Below are 21,009 nucleotides of genomic sequence, written 5' to 3'. Positions count from 1 at the left end.
ACATGGCAGTCTCCAAACAGCTTCTCATTTCCTTGTTATTAATTTTGGGTCACATTTTTAAATGATAATGAGAGCTAATATTTACGAAACTCTTCCAGTAAGCCCATTGTGTGCTAAGTGCTTTATATTATCTCGTTTAAACTCCACAGCTCTCCTCTAAGTCATCTCCTGCCAACTCCATTTTGTAGATGAGGAAACTAAGGATCAGAGAGAAACAGTTATGTAACTAGTGGTGCAGTTGGAACCAAAATCCATCTGATTCCAGAACTTTGTTCCTATCCATCACACCATGCCATTTCATATTTTAATGTAGATACCTGTTAATGAAATAACCCCTCTTGCCTTTGAAAGAATTGAGGCTAATTAGAATATTTCTTAATAATATGTTTGAGATACTAGCAATCCAAAAGTGAGTTTCACTAGTGCCTAAAGCTGGTCAACACATAGCAGGTTGTCAGTAAATATTTGTTGAATAGAAGAATGAAATAGAATTGTGACAGAGTTAACTCAAGGGAAGAAAGCAACTCTAGTTCTAGTAGCCTTTGGATCTGCTTTAAAATGTTGTTAAAACAATTGTTTTGCCAGTGTTATTCAAGCTATAACATTTCTCTTAATTTATCATGATTTTCTTTTCTTCATAATGAGAGAAATGGTTTTACTTTAGGCTTACTGCTTTGAAGTTGTACACAGCTGAAGGCTCATTTTTCTCTAAACTATTCTTTTACTAGTGTTAATCTCATCTATAGAGATACCTGTTAATGAAAAACCCCTTGGATTTTTCTTTAAGACAAAGTTTTTGGTCATGGCTGTTGTTTAGTCGCTCAGTCATGTCTGACTCATTGCAACCCCATGGACTGCAGCACACCAGGCTTCCCTGTCCTGAGAGAGTGGCAACTTAAACCTGATTAGGAGCTCAGTTACAACCTTCTGCTTTGAATCAAAAGTCAGAAGGTAAAGATAAGTCTGTTAAGCTATAACTTTTGAAATGTTTTCTTTATAGGATGTGTGGTAGATATGTGTAAGAGAAAGAGGCCATTGGCTTTTAGTTTTTTCTTATCCTTAAGTCACTTATTGTCCCTGCTCCTCACCAAAAGAATAGTATCTATTTCTAAAAGAATCTTATATCAATAATAATAATCTGAGATTAATAGTCTCAGAGATTACTTCACATAAGTAGAAATATATTTTAAATATTTTGTGTATTTTGCCTTTTTTTCCTAAAAACAGAGAACATTCCTATTTTTACAGTCCCCTTTTTGTTTGATAGAGTAGTCACCTTTGCTAATGTCAGATTTTTTTTTCTTCCAGATTCTTTATATCAGGCTTACTGAAAGTGAAGGGAAGTGAATTAATAGCTTGAAACACGTTCTGCATGGTTGATAGTAGATAACCAAATGTACCCCCTAACAGTGGTATTTCACTTAATAAATTTGACTTCTGTAAAGAATGCTTTAGAAAACAGCTCTCAAAAAACATTTTCAAATAAAAAGATATGTTTGATGCTATTCTGTCTGCAGTATTTTTTTCTCTTCTGCTAACATTCCTTCTTTGTTTTGTAGATGAGATCACTGCCAGCTTTCGCAGGTTTGGACCTCTTGTGGTAGACTGGCCTCACAAAGCTGAAAGCAAGTCGTATTTTCCTCCTAAAGGTAATGCGCTTAAAATGTCTGCACTGTTCGCCGGTTGGAGAACTAGCGTGATAGTTCAATAAAATGCATCATTTTAACTCTGGAAATAGCTTTTGACTTTCCCCCCCATTAAGAAATCATTTTAATGTTGATTGTCTTGGAGACTGTTCCCCCAGGAGCATACTGATTGTTTCAGGGCATCTACTTTTATTGACAATGAGATCCTGGGAGTCTGCTGTGAGGGAGCCTTGGCTAACTTTTCATTAATTGAAAGAAAAGATCTAGGGTTTTGAGGATTGTCAACAATGGAGAAGATTATTTTGAATAAAATTTTATTTGTAGCCCTAGCCCTGTAGTTTTATAGATCTTATAAAACCCCAAACTTGGAACAGCTAGTGACAGAAGAAGAATGACATTATGTCAAATTACCTTTATCCATGACTGTGTCTTAAGTGACTTAGCCTGGTGATGGGTAGAGGGCAAAGTAGCATGACCTTGCTTCCCTTTCCATGACCTTGCTTTCCTTACTTTTGGTAGGCTTTTTTGATGGTTTATGAGGGCATGAAAATATATCACTTTGTTTATAGTTTATCATTTTGTGGAATCTAGGGAACTTTTCTGATGGTATTAATTCTGGGTATGTTCCTACATTTTTATTGAAGAGTGTTTTGAGCTACAGAGAAAGTTTTCTTCTTGTGTTATGGTCTGTATGTTTTAAGGATGTCCTTCATCTCTAAGGAATTGGGCTTTGATGTGTATTATTGTGTAACAATACTCACCACAAGAAGATGGAGTCTAAATACCTGTCCTTCCTGTGCCTTGTACAGGAATCGAATTATAGCTTAGCCTAGGAATGGCAGGAGGCTTCCTTTTATCTCTGGTTTATTAGATTTGTCACCTGTACTTCTCCCCACTGTATTTCTATGAAAATAATTTATTCACTAAATATAAGGTTATTTGTTTGCTTTTAACTTTCTTCTGTTAATCCTCTCCAGTAATTTTTTAAAATTAAAAATAAATTTTATGTTAGTCTAAAAAGATAAAAATCATCATGCTGATTATTTCAGTGAAGAAATGTATTCACTTTGTGGTGCATATATTGACACTAAAGAAATATTTAAAACATGTTTTTAACAATGCTTAATGGTTCGTTGAGTCAGAATCCTGGTATTTCAGTGAATGAATGAGTTCATCTCACTGCACTGCATGTAATACACTCTATAAAGTCACATGTATAAAAAGATGTTCCTGAGAGTACTAGTTGCACATGTGAATGAAGGCAGCATCATTTTAGGGAAAGAATGTATCCATCATGCTGTGGTGCGTGTGATACACTCTATAAAATGACATGTATAAAAGATACCTTCCCTTTGCCTCCCGGAGACTGAGTATGTATTTATTCTTGAAATTAAATTTCAAATACATCTTATAAACAACCAACAATATTGTGCTTTAGACATGTGTAAGAGATATTTTTAAGAGTGCTAGTTGAAAAAAAATCATTCTGAGAAGGTTATAAAAATGATTCTGGGATAAAAGGTGCAGAATGATCATTGTGAAAAATAAAAATGAAAATAAGCACATCTATGATCATGTCCAAAGAAAATTAACCCAAATATACCTCTGTCAGAGATGATCACTGTATACATTTTATTAAATATCTTTCTTATATCTCTTTATGAATACATACATTTATATGAAATTTAAAATTTTACATAATTGGGATCACAGTATATATGCTAATATTTAATAACCTTCATTTCCCCCCAGCAATGTCAGCATCTTTCTATAAGAAACTTACATTATCCTTAATGACCTTGTTTTATTTAGTAAGTCCTATTGAAAGAGGAGAGTGAAAAAGTTGGCTTAAAGCTCAACATTCAGAAAACGAAGATCATGGCTTCTGGTCCCAGCACTTCATGGGAAATAGATGGGGAAACAGTGGAAACAGTCTCAGACTTTATTTTTTAGGGCTCCAAAATCACTGCAGATGGTGATTGCAGCCATGAAATTGAAAGATGCTTACTCCTTGGAAGGAAAGTTATGACCAACCTAGATAGCATATTGAAAAGCAGAGACATTACTTTGCCAACAAAGGTCCGTCTAGTCAAGGCTATGGTTTTTCCAGTGGTCATGTGTGGATGTGAGAGTTGGACTGTGAAGAAAGCTGAGCGCCAAAGAATTGATGCTTTTGAACTGTGGTATTGAAGAAGACTCTTGAAAGTCCCTTGGACTGCAGGGAGATCCAACCAGTCCCTTCTAAAGGAGATGGGTCCTGGGTGTTCATTGGAAGATCAGATCAGATCAGATCAGATCAGTCGCTCAGTCGTGTCGGACTGCTAAAGCTGAAATTCTAATACTTTGGCCACCTCATGCGAAGAGTTGACTCATTGGAAAAGACTCTGATGCTGGGAGGGATTGGGGGCAGGAGGAGAAGGACGACAGAGGATGAGATGGCTGATGGCATCACCAACTCGACGGACATGAGTTTGAGTGAGCTCCGGGAGTTGGTGATGGACAGGGAGGCCTGGCGTGCTGCTATTCATGGGGTCACAAAGAGTCAGACATGACCGAGTGACTGAACTGAACTAAATTGAGGACATTTAAGTTGCTTTCAGTTGTTTTTTCTCATGGATGCTGCTTCAGTGAATATCCTTGTGCCTTCATTTTTTTGCTTTTTTCTAATGACATCTTAGGGTGAATTTGCAAAAGTGAGGTACATATTTATACATACTGCCAAGCTTCCCTTAACAAATCATACACATTTATATTCCACTGCTGCTGCTGCTGAGTCACTTCAGTCGTGTCCGACTCTGTGCCACCCCATAGACGGCAGCCCACCAGGCTCTCCCATCCCTGGGATTCTCCAGGCAAGAACACTGGAGTGGGTTGCCATTTCCTTTTCCATTGCATGAAAGTGAAAAGTGCAAGTGAAGTCGCTCAGTCATGTCCGACTCTTAGCGACCCCATGGACTGGTAGTACCTAATTTGTGAAACTTTGTTCTGTTGACGGTCGGAAGATATGGCTCTTTTTCAATGTTTGCCAATCTGAATGGTTAAAATAGCATCCTTTCTGGCATTTTGAATTTATTATTTTACTTTATTTCATTGACATTTCATTTCTGTCTGGGATTGATAATGGAGTAAGGAACAAGATCCACCTTTGTTTTTCCAGGTAGTATGCCAGCTGTCCCAGCTGTCATTTATTGACAGTTCCTTTTTTTCCTTATTGATTTGAATCATTAGAATTCAGTATTGGTTGAAAGGTCATCTCTCTTGTTTCTCTACACTGAATTTCAAAGACTTATTTTTTAAAAAGGTAAAGGATTTCATTAGTAATTTTGTTTACATGTTACAATGATATTTTTTTTGATATATTGGATTAAAATATATTAAAATTAACTTCACCTGTTTCTGATTTTTAGCTTTTTAAATGTAGATATTGGAAAATTTTAAATTACATATGTGACTCATATTTATTGGGCAGCACACCTGCAGAACATGAGTCAACAAACTCTCTTTGTTTAGCCTGTGAGCTCAGGATGGTTTTTATATTTTCAAGTGTTGTAAAAACACATACACAGAGAAGAATAGGTAATAGAGACTATATGTGGCCCTCAAATCTCTTTGCAGAAAGTTTATTGACTTCTGTAGCCCAGAGAATTGTTTACCTTCTGAGACATCCAGTGACAAAGGAGGCATTTATTTCAGAGGAAGTCTATGTAGACATAACTGATTATTAAATTTCGTTCTTCTGTTGGAGATGATCACTGTAAATGTAACAGTGAAAATAAGCATATATATGGTCATACAGTCTTTACCCACTGGTCAGTTGTGTCCAATAAAGTAAAACAGAGTAAGTCATTGTTGACGTATGTTTTTGGTACAGGGACTATCAGTTCCCTTCAAGTCTTCTCTTTTCCAAGCTAAATATTTTCACATCTCTACTCATATTTTATGCATAATGGACCACCATTATTCTTGTCTGCCTTTTTGGTACATGTGTCATCTCCACAACATCCCGCTTAAATTTGTCTCTGAGAGTTAAAGAGAAAACATTTGTGTTGGTATGAGCAGTATAGAGCTCAGCAGCTCTGTGAACTCTCCATGGTTTGGGTGCCCTTCCTATTTAACAGCACAATAACATAGAATTATAGGACATTAGAGAAGTTGCCCTTATTTTACGACTGAGGTTAAGTGTTGAGATGGACTAGTGAGAGCCAGGCCAAGCAGAGAATCTGGATCCCCTGATTCTGGTCCTCAGGCTTGCATCCTCAGAGAGCAGCTTGCCTCTCTGGTGATTTTGGGGTCAAGGAGGAGAAATAATTATTAAACTTTTGGCTCCTGTTGTGTTTTGCTCTCAGCCAAAGTCTGAAGGTTGACCTATTTTGGAAGGACCTAAAGAAATTTGGTGTTAGTCCAAGGTTGAAGTAACTTTGAGATTCCATGCCCATTGCTTTGAACACTGGGGACACCTAAGTAGTTTATTCCAAACTGTTTTGTGCCTTGTTAATAATGCCCCCTCGTGCTGTTTCTGCTTTTCTTTGAATTCCTCAGGTTTTAATTCAGGTCAGTGCTTTTTTGGTAATACTCCTCTTGTCAGTTATACTTTTCTTAGGTCCCTGCAGCTTGGCCATTAGGCACATTTCTTTGGCTTTATGCTTTAGGCTTATGTGTACATAAGAGGAAAATAAGAACCATACACTATGAAGTCCTTCTGTTTTTTTCTCAGAACATGTGTGCCTAGTGAAATAAACAGAATCATTCATGTATCCGGCAGGTATGCCTGTACAGATTTGGAGTACAGTTTGTCAAACCATGGCCATTTCATTGAACTATGGAGAGCTTAATATCTATGTAAAGAATCAGCGACCGCATACGTCAGCTGTCTCCTAAGTGTTGTTGGGCCAACAGAGTGAGAGGGGATGGAGACTGGGGTTCTCAACAGCACAAAGCCACTGAGGCATTTGATCACCTCTTTGAGGATATGCAGAACCCTTTGGAACAGTTTGTGGGCCACAAGCAGGTCATTGCTTGGTGTTCTCCAGAGCACCTCTGAGAACATGGAAGGAAGAAAGCATGGAAGGCATATTGTGTCTTCATGATGTGTTCTCAGACCTTCTGAACTTTAGAGTCCTCTGGGGGAAATCATAAAATAACACAGTTACAAACTATAATAGTTCTCTGAAGGAAAAATGGAGAATGCAGTGACTTTTAAAAAGAGGACTTCAATTTAGACTGAGGATATAGAGTTTCTTTGAGAAAACAGGGATTAGGTAGAACGATTATTGAAGAGTTAGCTAGAAAGTGTAGGGAAGCAATTTTCAACCAGAGGAATACCATGTGGGAAATAGTAAGAAAAGGGCTGTATTTCCTTTGATGAAATGAAGGAAGTGTGGTTGGAATGTTGTGATGAAGGAGAAAATGATGCAAAAGAAAGCCTTGGAAAGAAATACAGTTTTTTTTCCCCTTCCCTCAATTGCTCTAGTCTCCCAGAGAGAGTAGATATAAAGGCATTTCTGTGGTGTTTGGGGTGAAGACAGAATGGAGTTGGGTCAAATAGAAATATCAATTTAACATACTTCCAATTAGTTACTGATAAAACTAAAGCAAAGTCTTGCTCTGTGTTTTCTGCATTTGGCTCTTGATGAGGAAAAGAGATTCAGCTAATCAGAATATTGAGGAATTTTCCTGACATTGCATCCTCATGCTTTTTAGTTCTGAAATAGCAGAGTTGAAATCGTGAGTGCTGGAAAGAGAGGTTCTCCCAAATGTTAGCACATGAACCAATCCCTGCATTCAAATAAAATGCTAATCAACATCACTACGTAGGTAGCTTGGGTGCTAAGGTAATTCGAAGATAGTTACTACAAGTGGATGGTGAGAGAACAGAATAAGTGCGATAGAGGGCCTGCATCCCGGTGCAGATGATCACCGGGATTGAGATTATCAATCCATCTAATATTTGTTGCCCGTCTGTCTGTGGAAGAATCTATACTCTCTGGCCTTGCGGGGCATCTAGAGAAGAAACCATTCTTGTTTTTGAGAAGACTGCAGTTTTTCAGAGGAGACGTGAGAACACAGATGTGAGACATTAAGTAATGGTAAAGACCATGAATTTGGGCACTAGACTTGCTGGGCTACCCCACCTCTTAGTTGTATGACCTTAAGCATGATGTTTAGCCTTTCTGTTCCTTAGTTGCACCACCTGTAAAAGAGAGGTAATATGAGTATCTACTTCATAAAGTTGTGATGAGGACTAAAATGGATGAATCCATGTGTAGTACTTAAAATCATCCTGGCATACAGTAGGTTTATGAGTGATGTTATTTTTATTAAAGAAAATACAGATCAACTTATGGTTAATGACAAATGAGTAAAAAAAAATCCTAGGCATCCAGAGGAGGAATAGATTATCATGGGCTGGGGACTTCCCTGGTGGTGCAGGGGTTAAGACTTCACACTTCCATGGCAGGGGCACAGGTGGGCTGTTCAAGACCTGAGTCTTAAAAGCTAGACAGGGATAAAAGAGGTAAGATAATGATAATTATTCTGGGGGCTAGAATAATTATAATTAGGATGGCAAATGTTTATTAAGGACTTGTTGTCAGCTAGGCAGTGAGTGGGTTACTATTTTCTGTGCTTAATCTTATTTTAAACTCCACAAGATAGGCACCCTTATTAGCCCCATTTTAAAGAGTAAGAAATCAGAAGAGTGTAATTTGTTCACCATCACGTGTTAAATAATAGGCCCACTGAACGGGAGAATCGGCACTGTTGAATGTAGGACAGTCAACAGAGAGAAAACCAGTTTGGTGTGGTGCTGATCTGATTAAAAACATGCCGAGTTTGGTATGTTCTCACATCTTATCTGAGAGGAAATTCCTCACGGGCACTTGACATTGTGGCTGGGGAGTTTGGGAAGAGTTTGAAGCTGGAGGTACACATCTCTTGAGAGTCAACTTTATAGAGAGGAGGGAGAAGAAAGTGAAAAGCCATGAGTAAGTTCTGTCAGGAACCAGAAAGAAAGAGGACATGGCAATAGAGATGAAGCGGAGTGAAGGACTGGCGTTGTGTCTGTGACCATGGCGGCTAAAGGAAAGAAGCTTCAAGCAACAACAGTCAGCACCAGCAGATACGCCAGGGTTACTGAGCAGTCCTTCATGGAGTAGAGATGCGTGTGGCTGTCTTGTCAAGTACAGGAGCATAGTCATTTCTGTTGTTACCCTAATCCTAGGCCTTAGTGTTGTAATGCAGTAGAGAGCACTGTGTTTTGCAGTGAGTAAGTGTTATTCTATAAGGGAAAGAATAATTCTGCCTCCCCAGCAGAGCCACTGGCATCGTTTTTGTTTCCATCCAGTCTTTATTCATATATATCTTTTTTGTGGGAGTATAATAATAGCAGAGATACAGTTTTTTATTCTCCTTCCTCCCATGTTTCTGCTTAATTTTCTTATTTTTTAAGTGGCTGCCTCACCTATTATTACACCATAATTTACTTGCTTGTTGGTCATGTAGGCTATTATAAATAATGCTTCTGTTAATATATCCTTTCATATGGTTCTTCTTTAGGATAAATTTGCAGCAGAAGCTTAACCAGAGTTGAAAGAAATGAAAGTCCTAATGACTCCGGATTTGATATCACATGGCTTCCCAAAGCAATTTTCTTTATGAAGTTTATGCTAATTTGGACATCTGCAGCACATTTTTTTGCTTAGTTTTAAGTCAGATGAATGGTACATTGCAGTTGTGGCCTTACCTTTTTGTCTATGTGTTTGGAATGTAATGGACCCCTAGAGAAGCCAGAAAGCACATTGATCTGACTCTTGTACTTGAAGTTTAAACCTTTTCCTCTTGGGTCCTCTTCGTCTGTTGAATCTTGGGTATTTTTTGACATCATCTCCGGTCATTTTCTGCCTTACCTTCTCTGGCCACACTGACTCCTTTGCTCTTCCTTGAGGTACACAAAGTCTTCTCAGGGTCTTAGTCTTTTGTCTGAAACTTCCTTTTGTCTGAAACCGTCTTGCCCCAGATTTCTAAATGGATTGCTCCTCTCTTCCCATAGACAGACTCTGCTGAAATGTCACCTTCACAGAGAGATCTTTCCTGACTTCCGTATCTCAAATAGCAGCCCCTCTCTTCTCTTGCTCTCTAGTCCTCACTCTCATTTTATTTTTATTTTCCACCCTCATTATTTATTTTTCCTTGTGATAAGGTATACTTATCACAACCTGAAAAAAAAATTGTATGTGTTTTTTGTTTTCCAGCTTGGAGTGTAAATTTGATAAGACCAGGGATTTTGTTCTCTGCTCTATGCTCAGTACCTTACACACCTGCGTCAGTGGCTGGCCCTCAGATATTTGCTCAATGAGTGGATTTTATCTTTGCAAATGATGAGTTCATTACTTGTGCAGAGAGAAGCAGAGTCCATCTGATGTTAGAGCTGCCCTGAAGAGCATCTCATTCTAATCCAACCTTTATTTTAAGTTGGGACTCAAAGACGTGATGTGTCTTTTGCTAAGAGCACACAGCTCTTATTAGACAGACTTGAACCTGGCTGACCAGTAGTATATACTATTTCACCTGGTGAATTATCAAAAAAAGTAGTTTTTGTTTTGCTAGGGTGTGTAATTTGTGGGAAAGGTAAATAGACCTAAAGTATATAGTCTGATAACTTATGCTCTTATTTGGAAGGCTGGATTTTATATAAAACTTAGCAACTTAAGCTATATGATCCATGGTCAAACTTTCATAGCTATTTAAAACTGAAAGTGATCCTTGGCTTTTTCCTGAGTTCTTCTCTTCTGTTGGTCACACTTAACTAGCTGAGGGTATTTCCAAAGAGTTGGTTTAGGTGAAGGCTGTAGGTCTGAGCTGCCCTTTAGCTGTAGCTTAACCAGAGGATTCTGCCTCTTGGGTGATGCCACGCTGTTTCTGCACATGAGTGCATTGCTCTGTAGGCAAGGTCTTTGACTGAAAGGATCAGAGAGTTCTCTTGTGCTACTTCAAATTAAGGTTATGGTTATGAGGAACAAGGAAAGCCCCAAAATAGGAGCCATGATACAACCAGGTGTCATGGAGACTGTGCTCGGGGGTGGCAGGCTGCAGGGATTTGAACAGTAGGCACTATTAATTCTTCCTTATAATGTTCCGCATTATCATGAGTCAGCTCTACTCTGCATATGTGCTCCTTTCTGTGCTTCTAGGGGGCAAATTAATTTCATATTTCTAGTTGGAGTCCGGAGAGAGGGAATCTGATCAGTTCAGTTCATCTTTTAGCCCCTTGCTGTGACATAGGCCATCCTGATGGTAGTGACCTTAGAATCCTTGCTGCTGCTGCTGCTGTCGCTTCAGTCGTGTCCGACTCTCTGTGACCCCATAGACGGCAGCCCAGCAGGCTCCCCCGTCCCTGGGATTCTCCAGGCAAGAACACTGGAGTGGGCTGCCATTTCCTTCTCCAGTGCATGAAAGTGAAAAGTCAAAGTGAAGTCACTCAGTCGCGTCCGACTCTGTGCGACCCCATGGACTGCAGCCCACCAGGCTCCTCTGTCCATGGGATTTTCCATGCAAGAGTACTGGAGTGGGTTGCCATTGCCTTCTCCGTAGAATCCTTGAGTGCTTAATAAAAAATAAAACAAAGCAAAAGGCATAGTTCTGCTTCCTTGAGCATGGTGCTGTGCATGTGGGAAGATTAGGTTGGGCAGAGCAAACTTTTGTGACAGTAAATGTGTTTCTCATAACCTCCCTCATCACCTCTTGGGAGAATAGCCCACATCCAAAGTTGCTATTACTGGGGCGACAAAAAAAGTCTGCCTACCCTCAGCCTCTGCCCCTGGTTCTGTACCAAGCAGCTGCTCCCCATGCTGCCAACAGTCTCACCTCCTGTGGTGGGGCTGAGGCCAGGGAGACGAGTTGGCATCTCCTGGGCAGTGAGCACAGCTGCACTACCCCTGCTGGCAGAGACCTCTGGGGCAAAGGCAAGGCCAGCAGCCAGCTGCAGATGTTGAACAGGCAGTTGGCCACATGGCTCTGAAAGTGTGTTGAGACGTCGGTGGTGCTGGCATCCTCAGCCCACACTAAAGCCAGCGTCGGCCCCAGCAGTTCAGGTGCACAGCCAGGTAGACGGAACAGTGACAGTCAGGCATATTTATGCAGGAGTGACCCATGGGCCTTGCTCTCTGACGCTTGCCCACTTTGGATAAAGTATGTACTTCTAAGCAGCATTTCTGCTGATCGTGTATTTTCTCCACACTGGTCAAGCCGACTTAACTGCTAGTCCTTGTGACCAAGGTCATGCAGTCGTGGAAGTTTACACAATACCAACATAGTTTGTGAACCTGGCATAAACCCGGCCACGTAGGATTCACATTGACTTTGAGCTGACTAGCTAAGCAGCTGCTGTTTAAGGAATAGGAAAGAGAGCTGTCCTTGAAAAGGGCAAAATAGGTCATTGTGAAGCTGCAGTGGGCTGGACTCACAGCATCTCATTCCTTTTTCCTTCAGTTTGTCTAAATCTGGCTTTTGAAAGGAAAGTTTTCAAACTTCACATTTTTTTTTTCCTTGTAGCGTAACTTGGATGGAAATAATTCAGTGTTGTTTTAGGCCCAGATTCCAAGTTTTTCCACCTTCTGAGTTACATAAACTGATCAAGTTGGGAACCTAATGGAGTTTTAGCCTGTACTTAACCTTTTGCAGTTTGTAAGCTTTTGAGTAATACTTGGCCTTTTTTTTTTTTTTTAAGCACAGTTCCTGGCTTATAAAACTCATAGTCTTTGATGAATTATGAACCTTTTTTTAATATTTAATTGATAGAATTTTCATTCTCAGGATGAATTTTCTTATAAAAAATATGGAAATTGCAGAGCAGCAGGAGTGGGCTTTTTGTTCTGTTTTGTCCTGTTTTGACAGATGGAGCAGTTATATTGTTGCTTTTAACAGCCTAGCACACCCTCAGTTTAAACTGTTCTATTAAATACCTCTTTCTTTTGCATTATATTACAGATGTAAGAGTTAGTGTTTGATTTTAAAACATGAATAATTTGAGAGGCTGTATAGAAAGAAACAGGCAGTAGGAATGTACAGACCATGGAACAAAGCCAAGTAGCCACTTGAATAACAGAGACACCGTACCTTCTGTCTTAGCAGGACCTGTCGTGCTATCCCCAGGCAGAGGTGCTGGGAAGGGACAATGTTTTTTAAATTTGGAGAAGCCAGAGTTAAGTCCGATGAGAACTTTGTTTTGGAGACAGTGAAATGTAGGAACCCAAATGCCAGGTGCAAATTTGGTAGGCTGAGGCAGAGAGAATGTTTTAGAAGAGGGTGTGGCTTGGCACAGGACTTGCTGACAGGAGTTGGGGTAGGGCTAAGACCGTGAGCCAGCGAGCCCAAGAGAGGATGTGTCATTTGAAAGAGTTCAGAATGGGAAGCTGACTGGGAGGATCTCGGGAATCATCTTGAAAGCTGAGAGCACAGACTTGGGTTGTCTTCCAAAATAGAACGGATAGACTTCATCTTGAGAAAGGGAAGCCGTGACACTAAGAAAACCTCTTGGCAGCAGCGTTAAGAAGTCATCAGAGCAGTGTTAAAGTGCACGGAGGAGAAATTAGATTGTCAAAGTTCAGGCAGGGTACAAGCAGGGTCGGACTAAAGCTTCATCTGCAGGGAAGTGTCTCCTGGGTTACAGTGGAGAATTTGCCAATTGTCTAATGAGACAGAACAACAAGCAGTGGGGCAGGAACTAGATATTTGTGGACTCAGTCGTGGGCACCAGCAGTTACCAGCTAGATGACCTTGAGCAAGTTATTTAATCCCTGAACCTCAGTTTACTCAACTGAATTAATACTATTTATTATTATTAAAAGGATTATATGAGACAGTGTACATATGCATCAGTTTCATAGAGGTTAAATAATATTAGTGTCCTTCCCCCAGTTAAAAATATGTTGCTCAGTAAAAATAAAACTGCCCAACTAGTTTGACCAGTTCCTTCCCACACCCCTAGTCTGATCTCAGTTTTCTTGGTCAGGTGCTTGTTGGAACTGACTGTGACTAGAACTGACAGATTTGGCAGACTTCACAAGGACCTCTTTATATAGGGAATGTGTGGTTATGTAAACACAACAGACTTTAAGCCCGAATGCCCCAGGTCACTGCCCTGGACTGCAGGACTTTACTAAGAACACAGGAAGCAGACTGCCAGTTCTGAGGTGGTTCACTACCCATCAGACTTTTCTTGTCCACTCTCCCCTTCCTCCACACCTCCTGCCAAGCAGCAAGCCCACCAAGCAACGGTTACTAGTGTAATAGAAAACACAAAACAGGCTTGAACCAAAATGTTCTCCCCTCAGCTCTTTGTAGCAAAGATAGCCAAAGAACTATGTTTGGTTCCAAATCTCAGGGAAGTGTTTAGGAATCCATGGGCAGTACCTGCTGAGCCATCTCTGCATCTTAATTAGGCTAAATCCTTCCCTTGGAATGTCCTCCTCCAGTTTTTCATGGAAGACTTGTCTCCTATGCTACCACCGACAGAAGGTCTTCCCTGGTTTCTTCCTCCATGTCTTCTTCACTGAAAGATCTGTCTTCCTTCTATGAAGTCCAACTTTTTAAAATACATTTTAGAAAATACTTCTAAGAGTCCTGAATGCATTGTTCCTAGGTTGGAGTTTTCTTGATACTTATTCTTCATGATCTTCATGTACTGGTTTATAAATTTCTGGAGTACAAGGATTTGCTCATGCTAGAATTCCCCTGCATTGCCCAGGGTGCATAGTGAGTGTTCAGTACATCTTGGAGATCAGATGTTCTCATGCAAGATGGGGATGGATAAGGAATCCACTTCAGAGATCTGCCATGCTCTCCAGGCAGCAGGCAGGTGGGTGATGAACTGCTTCATCCTTTCTCACCTGCCACCCCCAATCACATACTCTTAACTAATAAACTCTATTCCCTGGTTTCCAAAGAAGTCAATCCTTTGACCCTTCCAAGTCTTGGCCTGTGCTGTTTCCTGAACTTGGACTGCCCTGCCTTCCTAGAAAAGCAATTATCCTCCAGCCCAGATATGCCCTTTACAGTATGGCTTTCCTGATGTTTGGGCCTCTCTGCTACATTTGTTTCTCCTCAGTGTTTTCTTTGATATAACCCCAATCTTAACAATTTTCTTGTGTTCCTTAGTCACTTATTTACAGGCTGAGTTTCTCCAGGGCAGGATTTCTTTCTTGGCTTATTTATCATCATAGCTTTAGTGCCTAGTATCCTACCTTGAAACTCCTAAACATTTTGGGTTCTGTTGAATTGAATCCAAAGGCAAAGACTCCTGAAGCAAACCAAGTAGGTCCTCTGACCTGAAAGCCAAGGTCAGGGAGAATGTTTGGAGCAGACTCCCTGTGCCAAAAACGTCTGAACTCACACAGCTCTGGCTGGAGAGGTGTCCTTCAGGTCTCTCTAGAAAGGTCACAGGAAATCAGGGAGCCTGGGTTCTGTGCAGGGTGTGAGCTCTCTCTCTGTCCAGACCTTGGATCCTTCCTTCTGGTACTGATTTCCTCTCACCAGAAACTGGCCTGCCCTGGTCGGTCACCATTTTCCGAATGCAGCTGCAGCTCAGGGCACAGCTGTGCAAGTTGGAATTGTTTTCAAACCATTGTAGTTGATAACTTAAACATATAAATCACTAAGAACATTAGTTGATTTTAAGAAATGTTAGGTCTTTCAAAAAATCACACACTTCTTTAGAGATTGAGAGAGTATATTACCTCTTTGCCAGAAGGACCTTGTGGTTCTAGTTTTTTTCCACAAATTTTTATTTCGAAAAATGTCAAAGCCTACAAAAAGTATAAAAGTACAGTGAATGCCTATATAGCCTTCCTCTAAATTTACAAGTTGTTAGCATTTTGCTTCGTTTGCTTTTTCTTTTTTCATGTCAGTATGTGTAAGTGTATGTATGTGAAAGTGTTAGTTGCTCATTTGTGTCCAAGTTTGCAATCCTGTGGGCTATAGCCTGCCAGGCTCCTCTGTCCATAGAATTCTCCAGTCAAGAATACTAGAGTGGGTTGCCGTTCCCTTTTCCAGGGGATCTTCCTGACCCAGGGATCAAACCTGGGTCTCCTGCCTTGCAGGCAGATTCTTTACTGGCTGAGCCACCAGGGAAGCCTGTGTATGTATATCCACCTATATTTATTTATTCGTTTCTGGCTTCTCTGGGTCTTCCTTGCTGTGTGGGCTTTCTCTAGTTGCGGAGACCTGAGGCTGCTCTCCAGGCGCCATGTGTGGGCTTCTCGTTGCAGTGGCTTTACGGGGCACGGGCTTTAGGGTGCACAGGCTTCAGTAGTTGTGGCTCATGGGCTTAGTTGTTCCACAACATGTGGACTCTTGCTGGATCAGGGATCAAACCCATGTCTCCTGCACTGGTCAGTGGATTCTTTACCACTGAGCCACCAGGAAAGCCCCTGTGTTTTTTGATGAATCGTTCGAGAGTAAATTGTAGACATTAAGACTGTCACCTCTAAATACTTCCCCATATCTTCTGAGAGCAAGAGGTATCCAGCTTGTTCTAGTCATGTCCTTTAGAGTTTTTTCTTTTTAAAAAAAAATCCAAGATCCGGTCAAAGTGTAGCCATACATTTAGTTGTCATATCTCTTTAGTCTTCTATAATTTAGATAGTTTCCTAGGCCTTTTGTCTTTTGTGTCTTTTGGTGGGCTCATGTTGGATGCTCTGTGGACTATCACTTAATTTGAATGATCGGTTATTTCCTTATAATGAGACGCAGGGGAAACACTGTTAGCAGTGACATGCTGCGCCAAGGACATAATACGAGAGGCACATTAAGGTCAGTCGGCCCTGTTGTTGGTGACGCTCAGTGTGATCATTTGGTTATGGTGTTGTCGGCCAGGTTCTTCCTTTGTGAAAGAACCTTTTTGTCCCTTTGCAAATACTAATTAATCTTTGAAGTGATACCTTAAGATTGCATGAGTACCTTGTATCTCCTCCCAAACTTACACAATGGTTTTAACATCCACTGAAGATTCTTGCGTAAGTTGATGATTACTGTGAGGATGAGGTTCATTTTATTAAAATCTAATTTAGTGAGATCTGCTGTTTAACTCCCTCAAGAGCCTTCATTCTAAATATGTTACCTAAAAATACATTGAAAACCGATAAGTCTTTACTAAATATGAAAATTTGATTGACCTAAATAAAACTAAACTTCTTCTGATTATTTTGAAATTCATTGTTTTAACTCTTCTTAATAAAGGTTTTTTTTTGTTTTTTTTTGTTTTTTTTTGTTTTTCTAGCTGAGATTGTTTGGTTTTATAAGCTCTTCTTAATCCAGTTTTTGTGGGCTCTAGGATGGATGTATCTGCATAGACCTTAAATTGTAGGACTAAAGCACAGGTGACCACTTCCTGCCACTAAACCACTGTCAAATGATCACTGTCACAAAAGTGACAAATAATAAATAGGCAAGTACTTGTTTGCTAATGGTATTAAAATATTTATGTCATCAATTTTAGGTGAGACAGTACAAGTTAATGGATAAAGAATGAGGCCAATGGAAGCTGACCTAAATTTCAATCCCAAATTTAATCTCTAGATTTTAATCTGAGGTATCCCATAACTTCTCAGAGCTTCAGTTTTCCTCATCTGTAAAATGGTAATAATAACAACAACTGTATTTACTTCAGAATTACTGTGAGGTAAAGTGTTTATTTTTAGCAAAGCGGATCCTGTATTGTAAGCACTTAATACCTGGTGTTTGTGGTGGTAAAGTTGATGGTCACTGTTACTTGTGCTAGGGATCAAATATAAAAAAATGTAACATGAAAAATTATGTATTCAGGAACTTAGGAAGCTTTGTTTTTGAAAGGTAGCCAAGGACATTTTGGAGGTTGTGGTAATGTGTTCTCGGGTGTTAAGGGGGAAAATTTTTTTAATTTATCCTTCAAAAGCCTGGCCAAACAAAATGGAATTATCCCCTTAAGTCCGTGCCCTCATGCCATACCTGTTTCCCCAGAGAAGTGCATTGGGCAGTTCAGGCTTGTCCCCAAATCCCTCACAGTCCTCCTCTTCCTCCCCAGCCTCTTTGGCCCTAGTGGGAAAGCAAGCCGTTTCCTGCCACCCGTTCTGCCCATAACGCAGGGTGGGGATGGTGACCATGCCAGGAGTTCCTCCTGCTTCCTCAGAGCCCAGATTTCCACCCACAGACTGGCTCTGAGTTGAGGGCCTCCCATAGCTCATCACACTTCATAGGTACTTGGGTAAGAAGGTCACCATTTATGAAACTTGAATTTTATAATCCTATAATCTCTTGGCTGGCTCAGATGGCACGGGAAGATGGAGGGAGTTATAATTTTGAGGCCAAGTGTTTTTTTCTTAACACCTTTCAAACCAAACTAACAGAAGAACCTGCCATCATTGTGACAGTTTCAGGAGCTTGATTTTTAGGTATAATAGGCTTTTATTTAAAGACTGTATTAAAATCAACAAATAGTACCATATTGGATCATTCTGTCTCCTGATAAAACTGGCTAATGATATACGAAAGCAAATATTCAGTTACCTTATTGTTTGTTTACAGTAATATTCAAGCTGTTATTCAAAAACCTTTAAGGTTTTCCTTTAGTATCTAGATTACTTCCCTTTATTCACCAAATGCTTACAAATGCAAAGAAGAGAGTGTATCTCATTCATTTGAACTCTGATTTTTATAATGAGACCATATGCAGGACTCAGTTTAATTTTACATATCACAGGGACTTCCCTGGTGGTCCAGTGGCTAGGACTCCCTGCTCCCAATGTAGGGGGACCAGGTTCGATCCCTGATTAGGGAACTAGATCCCACAGGCCACAGCTAAGACCTGGAACAGCCAAAATAAATAAATATTTAAAACAGTTTACATAACACAAAAATAACTGAAAATGCAATAAACAAAAAATTGACACTTGCACAATATCCTAGTTTTCAAAGCACCTTACATATGTCATCTACAGAGATGACTCTGTAAGATAAGCAGGACAAATAACTAGTTTCTTCATTTTACAGATAAAAGAGACAAGATTCCTAAACTTTAGCATTCTAGTTCATGATTTCACCACTTAACTGGGTATTGGAACAGTCACCATCAAACAAGTCACTTAATCACTCTTCAGGTTTCTTTTTTTTCTTTCTTTCTTTCTGGTTGCTCTGGGTCTTCGTTGCTGTGTGGGGGCTACTCTTCATTAGGGTGCAGAGGCTTCTCATTGCAATGGCCTCTCTTGCTGCTGTGGAGCACGGTATATGGTGGGACTCAGGCTCCAGTAGTTACCTTTCAAGGGCTCTAGAGCATGGGCTTAGTCCTTGTGGCACTGGGGCTTAGCTGCTCAGCAGCGCGTGGAATCGTCCAGACCAAGGATCAAACCTGCGTCCTCTGCATTGGCAGGCAGATTCTTATCCACTGTACCACCAGAGAAGTCCCTCTTCAAGTTTCTTTAACTGTAAAACAATTTAAAGTAATGCTTGCCTCACAGAGTGTTGTGAAGATGAAACAAGTTAACACACTTAAGGCACTTAGAAACAGCACCTGGTGCATAGCAGATGCTCAATAAATGTTAGCTGCTATTATTACTACACAGCTAGTAAGTGTGAGGACTAGGACCCCAGTCCAGGCATGCTGACTCCCTAATCCAGAGCTCTGTCTCCAGTACCATGTGGAATTTGCCTTTTAGTAAATCATTGATTTAATTTCCATCTCATGTTGCCCTTATCATTCTTGAAGGCATCTTTTTCTGCTTTGTTTGCTTTGACCTCGAATTTCTGAAGATCAAAAAGGGAATGAGTTTGAAGTTTTCTTCCTTCCTGATTTTTTTTAATCCTCTGACTTCTGTTGTCATCTGGGTTTGGTTGACCTTGAGGTATCAGAAGGTGTTTTAGTAGGTGAACGTCTCATGAAGTTGTTCTCATGGGTTTGTTGGGGTTTCCCTGAGTTTTACTTTAGTTGAAAGGCCTGGGGTAGGAGGCAGGGTTGGATGCACTTGAGTTACACCCCTTCTCTGTGGTGCTAAGGGAATGTCTGAGAGTAGCATTACTGAGAGTAGCAGCTTCAGGGAGTAGAGATAATTTGTTGTAAAAGAGCCATTCTGAAGAAATCGGTAAAGTATTATGGCATATTCTCTGGGAAAGGAAAAGAAGTTATAGATCTTTTTCTTGGTAATAACATTTGTAGCAGGCTTTTACTTGTGATTCCCAGTTGTTTTTACCCTGTCCACCACCAGTGTTGACATTTATGGCTGTGAAATAGGCCTGAGTGAAAAACCTGTGCACTCTTGTGGTAGCTACTCAGCTGCTATGGGGCGATACCCTCCCTTTCCTCTGATGCCCAAGTTGAACCCAGTGTGGGATGTGATGCAGAAGATTGTAGGAGGCAGGCAGCAGTGTACAGGAAAGGTGCAGCCAGCTCCATGGCCCTGCAGAGGCAAGGAGCTAGCTCAGCTAGCGCACTGAGCTGTCCATCCCTAGGCCTTTTTGATGTGCCTGCTGCATTTACTGTGCGCAGACAGGGTCCTCTCCAAAAACAGGATGTTCAGTATGCCTCTCAGGATCTTTATGGAAGATTTGCACCAAGATTTAACTTGGTGAGGCAGGAGATTTGAGAAGACGTGCCGAGACCTCCTCTCTGTGATCTTTGCATTTTTTAACCCACTGACCTTTAATACTGTCCTTGGCAAGTTTAATTAATGTTCTCACATGAAATGAAAACACTGAACTTTTAATAGATTCCCTGGGGCTTGGTAATCATTTGATATTATTTCCAAAAGATAGAGGGTATGAAGAAATGATGTATTATCCTTTCTGGTTTTTCAGTTAAGTTCTCTTGTTCTTGCCTGGCCACCTGCTGAATTCTTTAGCCCATCCAGCCTCGAAGCGAAGCCCAGGAAACAACTCTGGGTCCTGCCACGCCGGCAGTCTCGTTCTTGTGACTCCATACACATTCCTGTGGGCTTGGTGCTTTCCCTTGCGTCCTGTCGTCTGCCTGTTGCGTTGGCCACTCCTGGTGTGCTGCCTCATGGTTGATCTTTCTCCTGTTGTGTTTGCTTGGATGCTCTGTATCGTAGATGAGGAGTTGGAGGAGAAGATAAAGAGCACCCATTATTCATTGTCCACGGCCGCTGTCATCACATGCTGCTCACGTCTAGGCCAGGCGATGAGCCTCTCTGATGTGTGAGAAGCTTCTGAGTGTGGTTGTTCTTATCCTTCTTCACCACTTACATCTTTCCGGCCCTCAGAGTGCCAGGGCAGGGCCTTATTTCTGATGATTTCCTTTGAGGTCACTAGCAGGACGGGGAGTAGAGGTGACAGCTGAGAGACTTAGCAAAGCTAAAGGGATTGTAGAGAGGTCAGACAGTTGAAC

The 21,009-nt window shown here is 40.7% G+C and overlaps 1 protein-coding gene across 8 annotated transcripts in view; it reads left to right on the top strand.

Annotated features, from left to right (window-relative positions):
- CPEB3 (cytoplasmic polyadenylation element binding protein 3) overlaps positions 1 to 21,009 on the top strand; it is a 202,131-nt gene that overhangs the window by 124,165 nt on the left and 56,957 nt on the right. For all 8 annotated transcript variants that reach the window (XM_025273915.3, XM_006073697.4, XM_006073696.4 and 5 more), the window contains one exon: positions 1,560 to 1,649. In XM_025273915.3, the coding sequence (XP_025129700.1) occupies positions 1,560 to 1,649 (90 nt within the window). The remainder of the gene's footprint in view (positions 1 to 1,559; positions 1,650 to 21,009) is intronic.

Source organism: Bubalus bubalis, chromosome 23, assembly GCF_019923935.1.
Source record: "Bubalus bubalis isolate 160015118507 breed Murrah chromosome 23, NDDB_SH_1, whole genome shotgun sequence".
Lineage (NCBI taxonomy): Eukaryota > Metazoa > Chordata > Mammalia > Artiodactyla > Bovidae > Bubalus > Bubalus bubalis.
Note: the sequence above shows the minus strand (reverse complement) of the source record. Positions and strands in the feature narration are given on the sequence as shown.